At 32.5% G+C, this 25,185-nt stretch overlaps 1 protein-coding gene across 3 annotated transcripts; it reads right to left on the bottom strand.

The window, feature by feature from the left end:
• Positions 1 to 11,963: 11,963 nt before the first annotated feature.
• LOC134707282 (uncharacterized) lies at positions 11,964 to 25,082 on the bottom strand. 3 transcript variants are annotated; one of them, XM_063566920.1, is made up of 8 exons: positions 24,968 to 25,082; positions 22,075 to 22,315; positions 19,580 to 19,894; positions 18,171 to 19,097; positions 16,666 to 16,872; positions 15,801 to 16,049; positions 14,715 to 15,179; positions 11,964 to 13,157 (listed from the first exon to the last, which is right to left on the bottom strand). In XM_063566920.1, the coding sequence occupies exons 2-8, from the start codon at positions 22,295 to 22,297 to the stop codon at positions 12,331 to 12,333; spliced, it is 3,213 nt and encodes a 1,070-aa protein (XP_063422990.1). In that variant the 5' UTR covers positions 22,298 to 22,315; positions 24,968 to 25,082; the 3' UTR covers positions 11,964 to 12,330. The 3 variants fall into 3 exon arrangements, with proteins under 3 accessions (XP_063422990.1, XP_063422991.1, XP_063422992.1); XM_063566921.1 differs by having other exon boundaries at positions 24,973 to 25,081; XM_063566922.1 differs by having other exon boundaries at positions 22,075 to 22,308; positions 24,973 to 25,078.
• Between the last annotated feature and the right edge of the window lie 103 nt (positions 25,083 to 25,185).

Below are 25,185 nucleotides of genomic sequence, written 5' to 3'. Positions count from 1 at the left end.
TCTTCGGAATAGTAGGTCACATCTTCCTTCAAACCAACAGCAAATTGTTATCAGGAAAATATATAACTTCATCTTGAATGGTGTTCAAATCTATGGATTCCGCCATCGTTAGCGTCGGCGAAGATGTAATATGGGGTTATTCAATTGTGACGTTATATGTTACAGTTTCCCCCAGGTCTGCCATAGATTTGAGTAGTTTGGCGTTGGAAACGTCACATTTGCCATAGATAAGGAGTCTGTCATAGATTTGGAACCCGCCATAGATTTGAGTCCTACAAAGGCTACATATATACAATAAATATTATTCCTCTCAGATACCAATCTTCGTGGATTTCGTGGGCACAAGTTAACCACGAAATGTTCAACAAATGACAAATTGTCATGTATGCAGACCTCGAAAACCACGAAATTAAATATCCACGAACATACCAAGTTTTCCTTTATTCACCAAAATTGGTACCAATGAAAATAAATGAAAACACCTGGTATATGCTCACTTTGCATATACTTGGACATCATTCAGACCGTCAGAAGTTCAAACACACAATCTCTCCTGTGAAATTTCAGGGATGTTGATTTTGCTTTAAGTGCCAGTTTGCCTTAGAATCAGGCAGTGGTGAAAACATGACCAAAAAAACCCACCCAATTTGACATTGATTTCAGTTCATAATATGTAGTTATGCACAAAATTAACATTCATTTCCATTTTCTGTTCAGGTAATAGAAGATACAATTTGGTTAAAATGCACTAGAAATTAACGAATAAGGGGAGATAACTCTATAATTTGCTATCATTCTAACCAATTTTCTGACCAAGTTATTTGATATTACTAGACACATACAAACGAAAGACTAATACTTTTTAACACAGAATGATGGTTAGTATTAAATAGCATGATTAGCTCGGTGTGTTTTTTTCTAATCATGTTTTAATTTTTACCTAAATTGCCTGATTCTTACAAAGAATGGCACTTAACATGTCAAAAGCTAAAGCAGATCAATATTTTTTTAAGGAATTTTGCATTGTATTTCAAATTCGTATATGTCTTTATTTCGAATGGAACTATTATACTCAGTTAACTAAAAATCGCGATTACTTTTTCATGCTGATCAGTCTACGCATTGCTCTAAATGATGATTACTTCATATGTAATACTAAATATTATAAATATAGTTAAGCAAAATTGAATTCGTACAAACATCGTCCACAGCGTCCTAAATATTCGGTAAACATGCAGGAAGTTAAAGACAGGTGAATCTGAAACAACATCTCTAGGTAAATCATGTTAATGTGGCGAGTGACATAATGTTCTAGAAAGATCAGAGAAGTAGTTCATTAGAAGCCATTAGAAAATTGTGATGAAATTGCATGTGACTGACGGCCAGAAAAACATTATAATATCCCCTCACGCGGAACAAGATATAATGAGTATCTCAGTTGATAATGAAAATAAAAATACAAATGTAAAAATGTTTGAATCTGAACAATACAAGGAAATAATACACGCAAAATACTGAGACTATTATCTGTTATCAGTTATAAATTATACGATCTTACTATAACGACAGCTGCTTTATACTTGAATAGTCTCCGTATTAAATCTATGACGAAACTGTGTCACTGTATAAATAAAGGATAAAAAGAATATGTATACTATTTTCAGAAAATTATTCTAATTTAATTTGGTCCTCCGTGGTAAAGTAGAATTTTAAATGACACAGCAGCTGGTTCTTTGCCATCAAAGTTAACAGATTTAAAAATGACAAAACTGTCAAGCTTAAAATTAAGATCATTGAACGCAACAAAGGTTTATAGCACATTATGTACTATGTTAAAAAAGATAAAGATATTCTAAAAATAGTTTATTTGTAACATTAAATAATATAGGGAAACACATGAACTATATTTACATGAAAACAACGGAACAACAGGAATACTGAATAGCAACAAAGCAAACGCAAACATACATAGAAACGGACTAAAGTAAATAAGTTGATACCAACTGCCATATTCATAACTTGGTACAGGAAATTTTAAGAAAAAAAATGGTTGTTTGACGCTGGTCTTCTGGTTAGTCAAATATCCTTATTATATGGCATAAACCATATAATTACAACGGAGTTGTGCAGGACACCACATACGAAGTATACACTATACGCGTTGTGACGTTTTAATATTATCACAGGTAATTTTCTAAATATAAAATTGATTTGTCAGACGACACATGCGAAATATAAATAACGAGGAGCAAGTGCGGAGAACTAATTTGGACTAGAATTGGAAATTTCATCAGAAATGGATTCTGACTTTAGATCAATTAACAATATGAACTGCAAACGGAAATAGATATTCTTGTTAAACGAATGGAATCACGATAGTCTTACAATAGACTTGCTACATGTACCTTCCTTATTATGTTTTTTTCAATTTTGTCCCTTTTACAATTTTACTGCTATAACAAGAAGAATATCTTTTTTCTGACATCTGCAGGAGGAAGCATTTCTCCAAGGGCAATCAGTAGACTAGCAGTTATCAGTAAACTGTAAAGCTGGAGGAAACTAATAAACGTTTTAACTATCATGAACCTAGAAAATAAAAAAAAAAGCTATCACAAGAAAGTAATTTGTACACAGAAGAATCAAATAAAGAAATTGAAACTTGACACACACAAAAATAAAACTGTAGAGTCAGATAAATGGAAGACGGTGAAAAACTTAACTTACAATACGAGGCAAAATGATAAAATTATAACAAAACGACTCAGAACAAAACCAACTGATATCAACACACTGGAAAAGAAACTTACGAAAGAAACAGGAATATTGCAAGTTTTACAGATCAGTTTGCTGGTCTTCTTGATGAAAACATTTCGATTTATACATTTTCGGATGTGAAGTATCTTCAAGCTTTCATAAAGTTGTTCAATGCTTGCATTCTTTTGGTGTTGGAGAAAAGAATATCGTCCAAAACTATTCACTTATAGTACTTAAACCATTTATTGCGGAGGTAGATGAATTAAAACTTCCGTCAGAATCTTAAAATCGAAAATGCAAATTGGATAACATCATTACATTTGAATGAAAACGTACGAGGCGACACAGTTGTAAATAACACTTCCCTGCGAAATGTGTTATCGAAAGGTCCGAAATATCGTGAGCCTAAATCCATCAATTGGAAATACAACTTTAAAATGCTGATGGATTCAGTCGAGGATTATGCCAGGCAATGGACTAAGCCCGAGAAGGATGACGTAGACACTCTTTTCGAATGGATTAAGGCGATGAGGTCGTTGATACATATCAGATTTAAGAAACTGAATGGGTCTATCAATGCCAATCTACGTCAATCTTTAAAGACCCAAAGGTTGCAGAACACTTTTCCTACCTCAATGACAAATATGTTGTAGTCCCCGCAGATTAAGCCCCAGTGTGAAAAACTCATTACATTAACTGTTTTATAAACGAATTATGTATTGAAGTTAGGTGACTACAAAATTGACTTTTGTGAGACAAAATTGACTTTTGTGAGACAAAATTGACTTTTGTGAGACAAAATTGACTTTTGTGAGACAAAATTGACTTTTGTGAGACAAAATTGACTTTTGTGAGACAAAATTGACAAAATTGAATTATGTCTCACAAAATTGAGACTAAATTCAATTTTGTCAATTTTGTCTCACAGAAGTGAATTTTGTTGTCACATAAATAAATTTTGAGGCACAAAATTGAATTTTGTCTTCACAAAATCGACTTTTGTGAGACAAAATTGACAAAATTGAATTTTGTCACACAAAAGTCAATTTTGTCTCACAAAAGTCAATTTTGTCTCACAAAAGTCAATTTTGTCTCACAAAAGTCAATTTTGTCTCACAAAAGTCAATTTTGTCTCACAAAAGTCAATTTTGTCTCACAAAAGTCAATTTTGTGTAACAAAAGTCGATTTTGTATGCAAATTAGTTCACAGAATCCAAACTAAACTAATTTGCATACAAAATTGACTTTTGTCGCCAAATGTTCAAATAAGGTAACAAAAGTCGTCTGTGTAACAAAAATGAATTTTGTCATGACGAAAGTGACTTTTGTTCTCTGAAAAATAATTTTGTATGACAAAATTTTAAATTTGTAGTATCTTACAAATTTTCTTAAACTGAACTCATTTTTGTTGCACAAAGGTCACTTTTATCCGTACAAAATTGAATTTCGAGAACAAAAACACAAGAGTCCCATTCGGCGCCCCGTATTTCGTCCCTCTTTTAAGGACAATTTTATGAAGATAACAAAATTAGTTTCAAAATCATATAAAAATCGCAACAAAAATTATGCAAAATTAGTTATCAGTATAAAAAAACTGATGTCGGATCAATATTATTGTTAAAATTTTAAATCATATAACAATTTGGTATTGCCAACAATGAACTTAGTATCCAATGTACGCAGAAGACAGTTGCTTAATGCTCTTCAACTTCGTACTTTATTTGGCCTTTTAACCTTTTTTGGATTCGAGCGTCACTGATCAGTCTTTTGTAGACGAAACGCGCGTCTGGCGTATATACTAAATTTAGTCCTGGTATCTATGATGAGTTTATTTACAACCACTTGGTCGATGCCACTGCTGGTGGAGATTTATTTCCCCCAGGCTATCGCACGCCCAGTAGTCAGCACTTTTTGTGCTGACATGAATTGTCATTGATATGGTTATATTTATAAATTTACTGTTTTCAAATTTTTGAATTTTTTGAAAAAAAACTTTGGCTTTTCTACCTGAGGCATAGATTACCTTAGCTGTATTTGGTAATTTTTTAGGAATTTTGGTCCTCAATGCTTTTCAACTTCGTAGCTTTTTTGGATTCGAGCGTCACTGATGAGTCTCTAGTAGACGAATTAAACGCGCGTCTGGCATATATACTAAATTTAGTGCTGGTATCTATGATGAGTTTATTTAAAAAGAAGCAAGATATGATTTCTAATCAAAAGAAATCTCTTCAAAGTGTGGTTGAAGAACAATACATTTTAAATGCCTTAATGTCTGAGTTTCTATTTTTAAAAACGGTTATTTCTGTAACCTATAAAATAAGGAGTCACTTTGGCGGATCCAGAACTTTTTGTAAAGGGGGAGGGGCGCTCCAGTCAAGCTGTGGTATTATTTCGAATTAGAATAAGACAAAAGGAGCATTTCGATTAATATCATAAAAGAGGGACGAAAGATACCAAAGGGACAGTCAAACTCGTAAATCTAAAACAAACTGACAACGCTATGGCTAAAAATGAAAAAGACAAATAGAAAAACAATAGTACACATGACACAACATAGAAAACTAAAGAATAAACAACACGAACCCCACCAAAAACTAGGGGTGATCTCAGGTGCTCCGGAAGGGTAAGCAGATCCTGCTGGAATGTTGCTACTTAGAAATGGAAAGTTCACAACTGGAAAGCTGAAATCATCTCTTTTGTCGTAAAGTTTTGTCTTCAACCGACCCTCATTGTCAATTTTTAGATGTAAGTCAAGATATAAAGCCGACTTAACTGTATCTGTAGTATCCTTTATCTCCAATTCGATGGGATAGATGCGATCCACATAGTCACCAAATTTTGAATCGTTTGGTGAAAGAACGTCATCTATATAGCGGAAAGTAGAGTTAAAGGATATTGCTAACTTCTTATCTTTCTTCCTAAGAAGTTCCTGCATGAAGTCAGCCTCATAATAATAAAGAAACATGTCAGCAAGTAGAGGGGCACAGTTTGTTCCCATTGGGATGCCGACAGTCTGTTGAAAAACACGTCCTCCGAACGTAACAAATATGTTGTCAATCAAGAAATCAAGCATCTTGATAATATCGGTTTCAGAGAAATTTTTGTTTAAATCAGATGATTCTTTACAAAGTAGGATTTATCCCTCCCTAAGACAAGATACTTGTATCTACGTTGGCCATTCTTTTTTATGAAGCAAAGTAATACCAACTCTTTTAATTTGTCTTTTAGTTTGGAATGTGGAATACTTGTGTAAAGAGTAGAAAAGTCAAATGTTTTAATACTGTTACAAGATGAAAGAGAGTTAGATTGTATGTACTCTAAGAGATCTTTGGAATTTTTAAGTATCCACATCTGATTGACGCCACCTCTGAAATAGGCAGTTTCACAATAACTTTGAAGCCCGTCTTTGATTGCTGATAAGATGGATGTTAATAATTTAGAAAGGGGTTTCGTGGAGCACTCGGAAGATCCAGCAATATACCGTTGTTTGTAAGGACACTTGTTTAGTTTAGGTATCCAATACAGTGATGGAAGATCCAGTTCTTCATCTTTGGTTGAAATACCAAAGGAACAAAGAACAGACCAATGATTATCCAGGATTTCCTCTTTGGTAAGTGTCGTGAGGGTATATGTTGGGTTTCCAAGTGAATTGTCTATACCTAATTCGTTTATCAAGCAATTAATGTAATGACGTTTACAGACAAAAACGATGTTATTTGGGGCTTTGTCTGCGGGGACAACAACATATTTATCATGGAGGTCAGATAGGTGTTTAGCAACATTTAGATCTTTGAAGATTGACGTAGCATGGGCATCGATGAACCCATTCAGTTTCTTAATTCTGATTTGTATTAACGACCTCACTGCCTTAATCCATTCGGATAGTGTCTAGGTCTTCCTTCTCGCGCTTAGCCCATTGCCTGGCATAATCCTCGACTGAATCCATCAGAATTTTAAACTTGTATTTCCAATTGATGGATTTAGGCTCACGATATTTCGGACCTTTCGATAACACGTTTCGTAGAGAAGTGTTATTAACAATGTTAAGGTATCCGGTAATAACGTGGCCAGCAGGATTATATGTGAATTGGGAACTAGCACAAGTGCAATCAGGAGGTTTAGACTTGAAGTCGTCAATATCGAGATCCTGCAAAACGCGTTTGTAATTGAAAATTTTAGTTGCAATAGGTATTTATCATGAAAAGAGTATTTTAGCATCCACCACCTTCGGGTTCTTGATAATAATACAAAAAGGCTCTAGCTTTTACTTTTTTCGAAATATTGTCAGAATTATAAAAAATTGCAAAAATAAAGGGCCATTATAGCTCTGAAACGAATTTTCAGACCAACCTGCATTATTTTCGAAAGAGGCAGATAAATTGTACTGATCCATTTTAATCTCTGCTAGATTTTTATATCTGTTTAAGTTTTTGAGTTATTTGCAAAAAGGTGCCATAACCCCATCTTAACTATATAATTATATCAAGATTACTATATAAATATATATATAGAGATAACGGAATAAATATATCAAGATTACTATATAAATATATCCAGATAACGAATAAATATATCAATATAACGATATAATTATATCAAAATAAAGATATAAATATATCCAGATAACAAGATAACGATTTAATTATATCGAAATAACTATATTTATATTGAAATAACGATATAATATAATTTTTTTGTAGGTCCCTTATGGGCTTCCATAGGATACAGACAAGACCTAACAGTTCACCTTTAATTGTTTTGAAATAATTTTAGTCGAGTCAAAAGTAAGCTACTACATACTGATATATTTGATGGATGAGTCATGTACTAGTATTCTGTATTGCTCCAACAATGAAAGCTCTGATGAAAAATAATTGGAATCATTTAAAAACCCAAGTTATCATTGTACTTCATCTCATTTATTGGTAATTAAGTTGCATGTCATATAATGTAGGTATCACTAGACAAACGTTGCTGGATCTTGATAGATGCAAACAAAACTGACTGTTTATGACGTCTTTACACTAAATCCATTGGATGTTGGATGCGTAATCATTGATAATTTAGTCTTAGAAGCATTTTTTTTTTATTACTTGTAAGTGGCTTTCAGTTAGCTGTCAGTAACTGTGAGTACTCTCAGATCTGTACTTAGTGTCTTTGTGTTGTTGGGATGTACAAGTACCCGCCAAGTGCACTTGTAATATTTGTATTTTTATCCATCTGATGATTTTTATATTTCGTTCTCATGTTATACTGTTACACCACTATTCCAGGTTAGGTGAGGGTTGGGATTCCACTAACATGTTTAACCCTGCCACATTCTGTATGAATGTGCATGTGTGCATGTCCCAAATCAGGAGCCTGTCCTTCAGTGGTGGTCATTGTTTATGTGTTACATATTTGTTTTTCATCACTTTTAGTTCATAAATATGGCCGTTTGTTTTCACATTTTATTTTTTTTACATTGTCATTTCAGGTCCTTTTATAGCTGACAATGCAGTATGGACTTTTCTCATTGTTGAAGGCCATACGGTGACCTATAGGTGTTGATTTCTGTGTCATTTGGTTTCTAGTGGAGAATTTCTCATTGGCATAATCAAACCACATCTTTTTTATATTCAATGAATTAAAGTTGTATTTTTCAAAATAACTATTATATCCAATAGTAAACACCTGTGCCATGAGCGCATGATACACCCGACGTCTTATGTGGAAGTTATATGCAATAATCATAAATAGTTTCTGAGAAAGTTTTAAGCAATAACCATATATAGTTTTTGAGACACTGCGGGAAACGCCCCACCCTGGTTTTTTTTAAAACTAAATATCACTAGAATAAAATTTTGAATCAAAACCAAAAAGTAAACAGATCTTTAGATTAATATAACAAAGAAGTGTGTAAAGTTTTAAGCAATAATCATAAATTATTTTTGAGATACGGCGCGACATGTAAAAAAAAAACCTCCCCTGTTTAACAAAATACTCAATAACTCAAAAATAAAATTTTGAATCATCACCAAAGAGTATACAGATCTTTAGATCAATATAACAAAGAAGTGTGTAAAGTTTTAAGCAATAATCATAAATTGTTATAGAGATACGGCACAACATGTAAAAAAAAAATCCCCCTTTTTTACAAAATACTCAATCACTCAAAAATGAAATTTTGAATCATCACCAAAAAGTATACAGATATTAAGATTAATATAAATAAGAAGTGTTTAAAGTTTTAAGCCATAATCAAGAATTGTTTTTGAGATACAGTGCGACATGTGAAAAAAACACACCCCTGTTATAGTTACAAAGTGCCGTAAATCAAAAAGTGTAAATCTAATTTTCACCAAAAAGTATACAGATCATTTAACCATCATGAGAAACAACTATATTAAGTTTCATGAAATTTGGATAAGTCATTCTCAAGTTACGGTGCGACATGTTTACGCCGGACAGACGGACAGACAGACAGACAGACAGACAGACGGATGGACGGACATCGGACATGTGTATACCATTATACGTCCCGCCAACATTTTGACGGGCGTATAAAAATTAAAAAAAATCTATCAGATAAAAACTAACTTTTTTTCTATGAGACAATAAATATCCTATTTGAGTCAAATTTATCCTATGGACTTGTACAAATCCCTAGTACAACTTTAACTCCAATATTTAAGGACAAAAAATATCCTAAAAAATATCCTCAGTAACGGAACAAAAAATACCTCCATGGAAAAAATCTGTCCTTCTTAAATAATCCTAAAAGGTTAACAAAGTGCTATTGTAAATTTTTGTTGTTGATATTTATCTTTAAGCTGAGATACATTTAAAAAGGTGTCCCTGATTTGCATCAGAACATGATGAAAGTTAATCCGAGAAAGTGTTACATGTTTATTTTTTATCAAAGAAAGAATTGTTATGATAAAATCATATATTTAACTATTTATCAAAAACTTTAAAAAAAAAACAAAAAAAAACAAGAGTGCACACACTGAAATGTCTCGCCTTGTTTACTAATCATTGATATTATGTTGATAGTCCTAATAATAAAGCTTTATTACAACTGTCACATAAACTTAACATAAACCAAGAAAACTAAACATTGACCTTTGAACCATGAAAATGAGGTCAAGGTCAGATGAACCATGCCAGGTAGGCATGTACAGCTAACAATTCTTCCATACAACAACAAAAATTGATTTATTGCTTATAGTTTAAGAAAAACAGACCAAAACACAAAAGCTAAACACTCTGCAATGAACCGTAAAAAATGAGGTCAAGGTCAAATAAAACCTGTACGACTGACATGTAGATCATGAAATATTTCCATACACCAAATATAGTTGACCTATTGCATATAGTATTAGAGAAAAAGGCCAAAACTCCAAAACTTAACTTTGACCACTGAACCATGAAAATGATGTCAAGGTCATATGACACCTGCCAGGTAGACCTGTACACCTTACAACCATTCCATACACAAAATATAGAAGACCTATTGCATACAGTATAAGAAAAACAGACCAAAACACAAAAACTAAACTATAACCACTGAACCATGAAAATGAGGTCAAGGTCAGATGACACCTGCCAGTTGGACATGTACACCTTACAGTGCTTCCATACACCGAATATACTAGACCTATTGCTTATAGTATCTCAGATATGGACTTGACCACCAAAACTTAACCTTGTTCACTGATCCATGAAATGAGGTTGAGGTCAAGTGAAAACTGTCTGACGGGCAAGAGGACCTTGCAAGGTACGCACATACCAAATATAGTTATCCTATTACTTATAATAAGAGAGAATTTAACATTACAAACAATTTTGACCTTTTTTTCAAGTAGTCACTGAACCATAAAAATGAGGTCAAGGACATTGGACATGGACTGACGGAAACTTCGTAACATGAGACATCCATATACAAAGTATGAAGCATCCAGGTCTCCCACCTTTTATAATATAAAGCTTTTAAGAAGTGAGCTAACACCGCCGCCGCCGCCGGATCACTATCCCTATGTCGAGCTTTCTGCGACAAAAGTCGCAGGCTCGACAAAAAAAAGGTTTATTTTAAACCCTTAAACACATTTCAAGTTAAAAAAGAGTCTATACTAAAATCACGTGATATATAATTTATATATATACCGTTTACCGGGTATTTTTATTTAATTTGCCACATAACACATTTAGCTTAGTTTAAATGAAAATACAGTACAGAGAATAAAAATACTGTTGAAGAGAAAATACAAATCCATGTTAAATTCTCCTCAGTTTTATTATTAAAGTTTGACATTTAACTTCTTAATTTGCAATCCACAATTACCTAACAACCTTGTATATTGTATTTTATTGATGGAATACGCCTCATGTATATGTGATCATCAGAAACTGAGACAAATATGATATTTGTAATGGTATTTATCAAAATCTAAATGATTGAAATATCTTAGTAAAATATGAATTTGACAAATTCCTGTGGATTCATTTATTTTCATGGATATCAATTTTCGTGGATTGCTGAAAACTTGCATTTTTGTGGATATTTGATTTCGTGGTTTTATCAATCACTGTATACAAAGCCTTTTCAAAATATGTATTCGTTGTACATTTGAATTCGTGGTTCACCAGTACCCATGAATTCCACTAAAATTGGTATCCAACCAATATTAATGAATCCACAGTAGCGAAAAAAATTATAATCTAGCATAGTTCAACATTGGAGAACGTTACTAATAAAAGAGGGACCAAAGATACCAAAGGTACAGTCAAACTCATAAATCACAAAATTAACTGACAAAGCCATGACCAAAATTGAAAAAGACAAACAGACAAACATTAGTACACATGACACAACATAGAAAACTAAAGAATAAACAACCCAAACCCCACCAAAAACTAGGGGTGATCTCAGGTGCTCTGGAAGGGTAAGCATATCCTGCTCCACATGTGGCACCCTTCGTGTTGCTTATGTGATAACAAATCCAGTAAATAGTCTAATTTTGCAGGACACATTTATGAAAGGGAAGGGGATTGTAGGATTGTAAGATGTCCAAAATATATGCACATGGATATTGCTATTGGTGTTGTAGTATATCAATGATATTAAACACCTGTTGAGGGACAAAAATTTGTCAGCTTTAAAATTAAAATCTTACACTGTTGGTTTTAATTGTAGGACTCAAGTATAGATTTAAGTAAAAGTTTATAGATTCAATATTTTCAGGTTTAATATTTGATTATAGTCTGAACACAAACAAACATGAAACGAGAACACAAGGGGAATCAGGTATGTCATTATTCACTAAATTAATAGTAAACCTGCAGTCAGAAATTGTAGCATTGGTGAATAGATTCATATCTGCTAGAGAATTCCTAGACAAGTAGTACTTATATTAGCGACTCAGCAGGAGGGCGCCCTCTGACACGGATTCATTGCAATTGGCATTACTTGCCCTAGCTACACTCTGTAAAGTTGATGAAAGGACATGCCTTTGTGCATCTGATGGTCCACCAACATAACTTTATTATGATTTAATGTTTCTATGACCCGTTTAATATACTGACATGATAGTTATATCATCGACTCTGGTGCGTTGCAGCGTAGTACCAACGGTTGCTGTTTATACAATGGTTGGTGTATCTATAGGAAAGACCTGCTTCTTTTGAAATCCTTGGCATCATTTGACTCAATTTGTTTTTCCCCATTGCTGGATTAGAATACCAGCAATTTGGTTTTGGATAAAGCAATGGCTGCTGAAATAATGCATCACATTCAGGACTCAATTTTGATAAATAAAAGTCCAGACTTGCAACAGGACAGTTTTTATCTTCTGATTTTTCATACATACGGACCTGGTGTCTATTTTCATGGGAATCAACTCCATGGTGAGTTTTATCTGCCTCGTTATATATCATTTTGTAGTAAGTTTGACCCTTGTCATCTTTGAATTTACCAAAAGATGACTTTGTCAAGCTACTTAGTCCATCCTGTCCTCGTCTACCAAAATTTAGCATTAAGTCCCAGAAAACTTTATTTTGTAGTGTTACTGGTGTATCTATGTTAAAAACACCACTTGAATACAAACGCTGAATGTCATCTTCAGTTACAGGTTTTTTATGCATTATAAAATCTTTGCCAGTACGTTTGAGGGTTTTAATCATTCCGGTTATAACATGATTAGAAGTCATGAAGGCGTTATCTTTCATTATATTAACATTACAATTATATGGTGGACTTGTGAGATGACGGGCTATTGCTGCACGTATGCCAACTAATGCAGATTTTGAATAATCTTTCCCTTTTTTTGTTTGCAGGCTTGGGTAGAAATAGCTTAATCTGTCGTTCAATATAGAGCTTTCAAGTTCCTCAAACTTATCATCATAACTGTTTTCTGTCAACCATCCTGAAATTATTATTCTAAAATTATTTTCCTAAGTTAATGTTAATATTAACTTTTGTAATATGCAAATTCAGAAATGAATATGATGTTTTAAGGCCATTGTTCTTTTTTTTTATTGGATTACCGATTCCCTGACCAGACTTTTTTTTATCACTTTCATAAAAAAAAGAATTTGAAATTTCATGCTTATCTTTTTACTAGATATCAGGTTGGTACATGTACATACATGTGAACAAGGGACTTTCAAACTTTGTAAATTTAAATACTAATATACAAACATTTTTAGGTCAGAAATATGTAAGCTAAAAAAAATAATGGTCTTATTAATGTGTGGTGTAGTCAGAGGGTTAAGATAAACATATTTCTTTTACGTCATTGCATCATTGTCTTGGAATTCACAAAATTTATCAAAATTTTGAGCTTCCTGAATAGTCTTGTTGTAGTACATATCTGCACGACATGCATAAATAAATAATCTTTATTTCAAGAGGATGATCCCATTAGTTAAAACTAATCTTCCTGAGAGTCCTCAAAATAATAATAACATAGTTATGAGTACAAACAGTATTATAAAGTTATATTATACACAATATACAATTGTATTGAAATAATAATGAAAAGGCATATTAATTTGCACAATTGATGAAAAATTTGTAACATTTTGTTTTAAAAGATACAAGTGTATCACTCATTTTGATTTAAATAAAAATATGGGAACTAATTTGCATCATCAATTTTTAGTTCACAATATGTTTCTTTCTCATGAAGATCTAAATTCAAACTGAGTGATCATCTTGTTGCATTTATAAATGGATTGAAAACCTTGCTGGTACATTGGTAATCATGCCTATTTTTTTTTTATAGGAGAATGAGCTTCAATTCCCTGTTAGGATCAATCCATTTTATTATAATTTAATTTTGGATGTAACACATCTTCTGATTGGATGATGCTGCTTTGTTTTTCAGCTCATAGACATAATTTTGTCATGTGATTGTGATGTCATCAACAATTTTCATGGTTTACTCCTGTTTAAAATGGAATTTTGATTTAAATTATAAGAAATGACTGTAATATTTTTCTGTCAATTCGAAATAACATAAAAATGTGTTGCACACTTTAAAATAACCCAGTAGCTACACATGTATGTGGTTTATTCAGTGTGCACCACATATTTGATGTTATTTCTTCATAGACAGAAAAAATATTACAGTCATTCCTTAAATATATGAAACAATTTTGTCATTTCAGTATTACAGTATTAATAATCTGTACTTAACTTTCAATTTTATAGCATTTAAATGGATCAGTTGAATTTGAGAGAAATTAGTTCCCATATTTTTATTTATCATGGTTTTATTCTGGTTTGTGACCACATGCCACATGTTTATTTGTACATATTTGATTTTTTTTAAACTTTTATTTTATCTCATCAGATCATAAATTTTCATACTTCACATGAAATTGTTACACAAATGTATACATGTGACATCACAACACAGTCTAAATAGCACATAAACCATCAATACGATAATTGTTGTGTTCATGTGAATTTTATTTACCTCTGAAAAGACGCACTCCCCAATCAGTTTGTTGTTTAGTTGTCTCTTCCACTCTAGCTTGAGCCAACATATCTATGTGCTCTCTGCTTGGCATTTCTTTGAACCTTGGTTTCTTTAGGGGTGGTTCTGGTTCAAACACTGGTTCTGGTTCTAACACTGGTTCTGTTTCTAACACTGGTTCTGTTTCTAACACTGGTTCTGGTTCAAACACTGGTTCTGTTTTTAACACTAGTTCTGGTTTTAACACTGGTTCTGATTCAAACACTGGTTCTGGTTCAAACACTGGTTCTGGTTCAAACACTGGTTCTGGTTCAAACACAGGTTCTGTTTTGAACACGGGTTCTGGTTCAAACACTAGTTCTGGTTCAAACACTGGTTCTGTTTTGAACACTAGTTCTGGTTTTAACACTGGTTCTGGTTCTAACACTGGTTCTAATTCTAGCGCTTGTTCTGGTTCAGGTACACCTTAAATGAAATTTATTGATCATAGTTCGTCATCAGATTGTGAACTCTCATGCTCAAACTGGAATATGGTTTCTTCTGCAAGGGGATTAAACATTCAAGTGTCATAAGCATCACAAATTTCATGCCTTAATACTCTCTTGGTCTGTCCAGATGACAAAATTGAATCACATATTGAACAACAGAATATTTTTGTCTGTGGGGGTCTACAATCTTATAAAGTAGTCTGCTGTGATATATTTTTATAACAGTTTGCAACATTATTGTCGTGCTTGTGCTTATTCCTTTTGCTTGTAAACAAGCAGATGATATATGCAATGTGTTTTTCAGCATTTAAATGGATCAGTTGAATTTGAGAGAAATTAGTTACCATATTTGTATTTATCATGGTTTTATTCTGGTTTGTGACTACATGCCACATGTTTATTTGTACATGTTTATTATCTTAAAAAACTTTTATTTTATATTGTCAGATCATATGGATTTGTACTTGGAATGAAATTGTTATACAAATGTAAGCATGCTTTTTCAATAGGAATTGTGACATCACAATGCCATCTTAAAAGCACAAAAACCCATTATACGATGATAGTATAATGTTGTGTACATGTGAATTTTATTTACCTCTGAAAAGGCGCACTCCCCCATCAGTTTGTTGCTTAATTGTCTCTTCCACTCTAGCTTGATCCAACATGTACATGTGCTCTCCGCTTGACATATCTTTCAACCTTGGTTTCTTTAGAGGTGGGTCTGGTTCAAACACTGGTTCTGGTTCAAACACTGGTTCTGTTTTGAACACTAGTTCTGGTTTTAACACTGGTTCTGGTTCTAACACTGGTTCTAATTCTAGCGCTTGTTCTGGTTCAGGTACACCTTAAATGAAATTTATTGATCATAGTTCGTCATCAGATTGTGAACTCTCATGCTCAAACTGGAATATGGTTTCGTCTGCGAGGGGATTTAAAACTCAAGTGACATAAGCATCACAAATTTCATGCCTTAATACTCTCTTGGTCTGTCCAGATGACAAAAATTGAATCACATATTGAACAACAGAATATTTTTGTCTGTGGGGGTCTACAATCTTATAAAGTAGTCCGCTGTGATATATTTTTATAACAGTTTGCAACATTATTGTCGTGCTTATTCCTTTTGCTTGTAAACAAGCAGATGATATATGCAATGTGTTTTTCAGCATTTAAATGGATCAGTTGAATTTGAGAGAAATTAGTTACCATATTTGTATTTATCATGGTTTTATTCTGGTTTGTGACTACATGCCACATGTTTATTTGTACATGTTTATTATCTTAAAAAACTTTTATTTTATATTGTCAGATCATATGGATTTGTACTTGGAATGAAACTGTTATACAAATGTAAGCATGCTTTTTAAATAGGAATTGTGACATCACAATGCCATCTTAAAAGCACGAAAACCCATTATATGATGATAGTATATTGTTGTGTACATGTGAATTTTATTTACCTCTGAAAAGGCACACTCCCCCATCAGTTTGTTGCTTAATTGTCTCTACCACTCTAGCTTGATCCAACATGTACATGTGCTCTCCGCTTGACATATCTTTCAACCTTGGTTTCTTTAGAGGTGGGTCTGGTTCGAACACTGGTTCTGGTTCAAACATGGGTTCTGTTTTGAACACTGGTCCTGGTTCTAACTCTATTTCAGGTACACCTTGAATGAATGAATAACTGTTCTGTCATTAAATGATATCATGTAATTGTTTGTATGTAGAACATGTATCATTATATTTAAATGTGTCAGTCCCAGCCAAGACACTAAATAAACTTGAAATAATTGCACAAAAAGTCAAGAATCTGAATGAACGTTATGTATGATGAAGTAAATTTGGAATGCACAAGAAAGTAAGTAAGCATGTTAATTTTTATTTAAAGTCAGAACATATATACACACCTACAGATAAAACATGAGCTTGGGAGAGCTCTATAACCAAGAATCATATAAAAAACACAATGAATGAATGTTACATGATTAGGGATGAACGATTGACAAATCCATGTTACACGGTTCTAAATGATTGATGAATGCACAATACACTGTTAAGACAGAATGATTAATCAGTGCACATAACACGGGTATGGAACGCATGATGGAAAGAAAACATACAAAATGATAAGTGCATGATTGGTACAAGATGAACACATGCAAAATATAGTCAGTTTGAATTTAAGAAGATCTATATCTTATATGGCTTACAATAGCATGAATAGCTATGAAGTTCCACACCTATCTTTCCTGGTTTACATAGCTATAAAGTTCCACATCTCACCTGGTTTACAATTACTATGAAGTTCCACACCTATCTTACCTGATTTACAATAACTATCATGGAGTTCTACACCTATCTTACCTGGTTTACAATAGCTATGAAATTCCACATCTCACCTGGTTTACAATTACTATGAAGTTCCACACCTATCTTACCTGATTTACAATAACTATACAGTTCAACACCTATTTAACCGGGCTTACAATAGCTATCTTACCTGGTTTTACAAATAGCTATGGAGTTCCACACCTATCTTTCCTGATTTATAATAACTATGGAGTTCTACACCTATCTTACCTAGTTTACAATAGCTATGAAGTTCCACATCCCACCAAGTTTACAATTACTATGAAGTTTCACACCTATCTTACCTGATTAACAATAACTATCGAGTTCTACACCTATCTTACCTGGTTTACAATAGGTATGAAGTTCCACATCTCACCTGGTTTACAACTACTATGAAGTTTCACACCTATCTCACTAGGTTCACAATAACTATACAGTTCCACACCTATCTTACCTGGCTTACAATAGCTATCTTACCTGGTTTACAATAACTATGAAGTTCCAAACCTATCTTACTTGGTTTACAATAACTATACAGTTCCATGCCTATTTAACCGGGCTTACAATAGCTATCTTACCTGGTTTACAATAACTATGAAGTTCTACATCTTACCTGGTTTAAAATAACTATGAAGCTTCAAATTTTCTGGAAATATTGATTTGTTTATACGTAATACTTCAAGACCGACATCTGTGTTTTCATTTTCTGTATAATTTTCACACTTGTTGTCCACCTTCTTGTTCAGTAAACTACATGTATATGGGTTTTTGTTCAGTAAACTACATGTACTTGGATTCTTGTTCAGTAAAGTACATGTATATGGGTTTTTGTTCAGTAAACTACATGTATATGGGTTTTTGTTCAGTAAACTACATGTATTTGGGTTCTTGTTCAGTAAACTACATTTATTTGGGTTTTTGTTCAGTAAACTACATGTATTTGGGTTTTTGTTCAGTAAACTACATGTATTTGGGTTTTTGTTCAGTAAACTACATGTATTTGGATTTTCAGGAAAATCTCTGACACTTTGAATTGTCATTATAGCTGATTGCATAATTGGCCTTACTGGGCCTCTTGTATGTTGAATATTACTCTGTAGTGGTTCAGAATTCAAATCAAGTTTTTCATCATTCTTTGTCGGAAAGAAGTTTTGACCACTGTCTTTATTCGTGTGTCTCTCCACATTCTCATTTGTACTTCTTTCTAAAGACTTGTTCAGATCATTAGTTATACTTAATGTTTGTTTTTCCCAAGGTTTTATCATTTTACCATGATGCATTCTCACATGGTATGCTAATGCACTTATAGCAGAAAACGAATCTCCACACATATTGCACCGACAATACTGTTTTTGATGATTTAAGATATTGGGAAAAAATGTATTTTCTTTCCTTTTTTCAAAATCATGAGTACCCAAAGCGTTATTTATCCTTGAGCCTCGATCCTCATTTTCTTCATTTCCAATTGTAAAATTGTGGAAAGATTCCGTTTTTATCTTGGTACACTCCATATCAAAGCCATGGTCATGTTGATAAATCTCTGAAAGTATACTTTTGTAAATAAGTCATTCAAGTAGATGCTTCACAATTATTTCTTAGAAAATGAAAACAACATGTAATTCTTTTCAGCATTTCTTGACTTACCTACACCAGAAACACTGATAGCTGAGATTTGAAATTCAAAGATGTATTATGAACCAAAACAGCAAGTTGAAGAGCTATATGATCAAAAAGGACAGTTTCGTTAGATGGTATACATAAAATGGTCAGGACTTTATCTGAATCCACCTCAGAGTCAAGAAATTTTTAAATAATGCTAACACTCAAATACAAATATTTTGTCAATTACACTTTATTTTTATATTTTAAAGCAAAAGCCAACAAATATAAACAAAGACAATCACTAAAAATGTTCTTTATTGTAGATAAGCATATCAAAATAAAGCAAAGATAATATACAACATGAATAAAAAATAGTTGTAATTACTGATATTTATGAAAACTCATTTGCCCTTTACTAACCTTCTAAATGAGTTTTTGTTCTTTGGTTTAAATCCTTTTCTTGATCTATATCTTCATCTCCCCCAACAGTGAAGCATTCCATATGTAGTGGTTCATTTTCATCATCCAATTGACATGATTGGTCTGTTCTAGATTCCTTTGTAGTAGTTTTCTCTAACTGCAGGTGTTTGTAATCTATTTCTGTCATGTTAATTTGTGTTCCACACAGTTTTCTATCTGTGAGTTTAGATACGTGTTTGCTGTGTTCCACTGTACTGGTATAGATAGTTTCTGCTATAGTGTTTTCCCTCATTAAGCTGTCATTGTTTCTTGGTTCTATAAAAGGTAACAAACAACAATGTAACACATTATTTTTACAATTAGTTTGCTCCCTCAAATGGCTGAGCCATTTACTGGTAGTTAAAACCCTTGAAAAATAAAAAATGTGAAATGCACCAATAAAACATAAAAAGACAACAAAGACAAGAGAACGAAACTGTTAACAGATGCAAGTCACAGTACATTCTCCATGGGGCAAAACTTAAAGCATGCAGAAAACAAACTTCTGATAACATAATGTGAACTAATTCAAAAGAGAAACCCAACACTCTGATAAATATATAAAAGAAGATGTGGTATGATTGCCAATTAGACAACTATCCACAAAAGACCAAAATGACACAGACATTAACAACTATAGGTCACCATACGGCCTTCAACAATGAGCAAAGCCCATACCGCATAGTCAGCTATAAAAGGCCCCGACAAGAATGTGTCTGTTGTACATGGATGCCCCACTTGCACTATCATTTTCTACGTTCAGTGGACAGTGAAATTGGGATAAGGACTCTTATTTGGCATTAAAAGCAGAGAGATCATATCATAGGGAACATGTGTACAAAGTTTCACATTGTTCAGACTACAACTTCATAAAAAACTAACTTGACCAAAAACCTTAACCTGAAGCAGGACAGACGAATGAAAGAATGGAGGAACAAATTGACATGCAGACCGGACACATAACACCCCTCTACTATCTTAGGAGGGGCATAAAATATATAGAAGACAGTAACTTATGATAACATGAATTATATAAATGGCTACTGTCTTCTAACAGAAGCTTTAAGAACCAGTGACAATGGCAAACTGGTTTATCCAACTCCACATCACATTTAATTTGGCGATATACTGAATCATTTGTTGTTTTTTGTTGCCTTGATTAGTACATTTTCATTTTTATGCCCCATTTATGGGCATTATGTTCTCTGGTCTGTGCCTATGTTTGTTCGTTCCTCCGTCCGTTTGTATGTCAGTCCCGTAATTTTTTATGAAGTTGAAGTCCAATCAACTTGAAACTTTGTACACATGTTCCCTATGACATAATCTTTCTAATCTTAATGCAAAACTAGAGATTTTACCCTATTTTCAGGGTCCACTGGACATAGAAAATTATAGTGAGGATGGGGCATCCGTGTACTATGGACACATTTTTGATTATTATAAGATATTATACCTTGAGCTAGCATGGCAAATATAATTGCAGCATACACATGTTGAAATGAGCATAGATCATTGAATGATAGAACTAGTATGGTTCTCATAAGAAACATTTAAAAATTTGTACATCAAAACAGGCATGTAAGCTCCATAAAAAGGCAACCATTTTTATTTGATGAAGCCAAAATGTTAAAGAAATCTAAAAAAAAATTTAACAGATATGTAAGACAAATGACTTTTACATGTTTTAGAATGATTTAAACTTAACTCCCTAGCACCACCTACCAACAAAAATGGCCATTTAAATCTCAAGCATCGTTCAAAATACATCATGTACATCTGACGTTGCAATTTTAATTAAGATGTATATCAAAGGCACCTGTTGTTCTATTGCAATTAATAAATACAAATGTATGGCTTTGTTTACAGTTCTAATATGGCGTTCTTATTACGCTTTGTAAACAAAGCCGTGTTCTAATGAGCATAAAAAATATGTTTGACACATGCGCACGAACTAACTGTGTATATAAACGTTATTTCCATCGTTATCCTTTAAAATGTATACATTTAAAAGCAGCTAGCATACACTTTTATTATATTTTTTTATAAAACAACATATATTTACCCTGCTCGTGGTTTTTAGACTTATCAAATATAAATTGTAATGCAAAGACTGCTCGGGGAGGAAACGGGAAAAAGCCAAGCATTTTAACAGTATTTTCTTACGCTTTGACCTAGAAAAATACTGCATTTGTCCTATTAGAATCGAAATAATTCCTTCATGTCATGCTCTATGCTAATTTTAACATAGGTAGGCATTATATTTGACAACATTTTACACCTGGCTAATGCTCAGTGTAAAATATCGACAAATATAATGCCTACCCATGTTAAAATGAGCATAGAGCATGACATGAAGGAATTATTTCTTAATTATATCAGAACTAACACAAGTTGAAATAGTTAACTTGGTTGTGTTTGATATTTTAACACTATATATACAGCTTAAATAAATTTACCAAACAAATCACTGACAAGTTCCCTAAATAGTTGTGAGGTAGGTTCATCCAATAATGTAAGCCTTTTACTGATCCACTCCTTCAATAAGACATGCATATTATCAAGTTGTTTGCTCCTTTGTTCCAGATTACTGATGTCAACAAGGGTAAAGTCAGTCTGTGTAGAAGAGTTCTTTCTAATTATATATTCTACAATTCCATGACTTTCATAATCGTGATCCATGGTGGATAAGTCTGTATGCTGAAAAAAAAATGTGTAAAAAAAATCAATACATGTATTATAAGATAAACAGAAGATTTTACATATATATAAATCATCATTAAACACATATACTTTGTGTTAACTTAATCACATATTTCGTTATATCATGTACGAGGTTATGCTTTTTAAACTGTTCATGATGTATTACACTAACTCTGTTGGATGTGTACTGATTGATAAACATGATTTTACTTTGAACTAGATATGATTTAATAATTTTTGCATGATAAGTTTTGGTGACATCTACTGAAACACAATTACCCTGCTTTGAGACAGGCATGCATATTTTGTTCACATCTTATGCTTTTGAGAACATCAACATTTAAAAATACCTTGTCCATCACAAACAGAATACAGGTTAACTGCTTTTCGAAAAGAGATGAAATTGTCTGTTGATATAACTGACAGACTCAAAAACAGGGGATCAGATGGCTCCAGATGGTTTTTAGTGTATGACACAAACTAAATGTCATGTTTGATACAAGAATGGTATGTTGTATATGTCTTCAAGACATACATATAAGATTTGATATGTTCATCTGATGAATACAGTTTTAATGTGATTTAATTGATATCTCCACTTTGAAAAACTTCATACTTACATTAAACACAAATTTATTTTTAATTTGATTTGGATTTTAGAATAAAGAATTTGAAATTATAGAAAACTTTTTATAGTGTTATCACTTTATGATAGAATACATGCATAAGACAGTATCTGAGAATATATATGACCAAAGCAAGAAATGCAAGTATACAAAACACAGTACCTACATGTATCTATAATGTTGTTTTCTTTGTTACAAATAATAAGATATGTAAATGTATTTTTAAGGCTACAAATTAACAATACAACACTAATATTTGCTTTTATATCAATTTTCATGTCACAATTACATTTGTAGATCCTCTTGTCCTGATGTGCATGTTTTATTTGCCACTTGATCACATACATGACATAGCCTAAACCAATTAATTTCTTTCTCTTTTCATATTTATGTGTTTTTCTCTCTCAAAACGAAAATCACTACACATTTTCTACAATATTCTATTTTTATATTTGTCTTATAAAAATTGATTTTATAGGTTTATACTTATTAGTAATTACATAAGCACTTTATAGATATGATAAACAATAACTTAGTTTCGAATAAGGTGATCAGATAATAATAAGAGCTTGATTGCATTGTTTTGTCTTCTTTCTCTGGCTTTTTAGCAATGAGTTTTAAAATTTCTTGATATTTGTTCCAAATTCCATATGTTATTACATTTTATTTTCCCTTCAATCATGTCAATTGTTAGAAGTAACTTTTGTGTGTAAGTTTGATTTGAAGACATGTGTGAAAGTTTGTAGTTGCTTGCTTCAAACTACTCATGTAGTTTTAATATAAAAAGGCTAAATCAACCTTAAACTTAAAAAAATCTTACTACAATAATTTTGTAAAATCCCTGGTCAAAATCATGAATTTTATAAAATCGCTAATCAGTTCAGTGATTATACAAAATCCCCCAAATTTCAGGGATTTTACAAAATCCCTTATTTCAAAAATTCACTATTTCATATACATGTATATCTATATATATGAAATTGATCCGATGGGTAAAACTGTTGTAGAGTTGTCACTGACTCAGACATACTTATAAATATAATTATTTTCTGTGACTGTATCTTGCATTAATTTGTAGGATCCTTTACTATAGATAATTGAGATGATCTGTAACAATAACATCTCCATGCCTTATATATCATGTACTGTAGTACGCCGCTAGATTAAAACTAACGAGCAAAGGTAATTAACAGCCTCCACAAGCTTTATTTTGAAGCCCAGCCAGTCTAAACAAATTTAAGGGCATAGGATACAGTTACAGGGGAGGTAATGACGTTGCTAACGTAAAATGTTATTTTCACGACGTCAAACTGTAACATATCGGGAAAAGATGCATTTTCGACTGATTTTTGTCGTTCAAACTGATTTAATTTGAAAACGAGTTCATGGACCCCTATTTTTTAAAACGGTAATTTGTTTCATTTTGCAGGGAGATTATGTGATCCAAATTTTATAAAACTGTAAATAGAGGATTTTTTTTAATTTTGATAAACATGCAGTAAAAATTGATGTGTTTTCCTCAATTCATGAATATTTGATAAATATGAGTTATTTCTGAATAATAAATTGCATATTTTTTATGATACTTATAAAATACAGAAATTACTGATTATCTAACAAAAAACAATTTGTGTTTATCTTTTATAACAAAAAAGTTATGTCTTTCTTTCAAAAAAGAAATTACGGCCACAAATCTGAATTTTGAGCAAATATACCAAATTTCGACCTCGTTTGACTCAAAAAGGAGCACATGAAGGTATATTTTTTATTACATATTTGATTTAATCAGGTAAAAAATAGCCTAAATGCAAATTTTCATGAACTTGTAAATACAGAATCAAAACTGTATCGTATGCCCTTAAATAAACTAGATGTGTCAAAGCAGAAACATATAATACAATTGTCTCTGGTCAAAGCAACATGAATGGCCCTGTCTCAAAAAGATGAAAAAACTGCAATGTCAATAACACATGTGGGATTTTAGGTACATTTTGTGGTGTTAGGTCTTGCAAATTATGTTTACATTACGTTATCAGATCACTTCAAACACTGTATGCTAGCAGGCATTTTAGATCACATAATCTTTCTTTCTGCTTGTAGAATTGTGTTAGATATTGTTGAGATAGGGGAGAGAAACATGTATGTATGTATGTAGTGTATGATCTGTACCTTCCTCCTTCAGTAGGAGCACCACCTTGTTGTTAAAAAGATAGGCCTATCTGTTTTTAATCGTATCTGATT

The sequence above is a fragment of the Mytilus trossulus genome, chromosome 2 (assembly GCF_036588685.1).
Source record: "Mytilus trossulus isolate FHL-02 chromosome 2, PNRI_Mtr1.1.1.hap1, whole genome shotgun sequence".
Taxonomy (NCBI): Eukaryota; Metazoa; Mollusca; class Bivalvia; order Mytilida; family Mytilidae; genus Mytilus; species Mytilus trossulus.
This window is presented reverse-complemented; position numbering and strand designations above follow the sequence as displayed.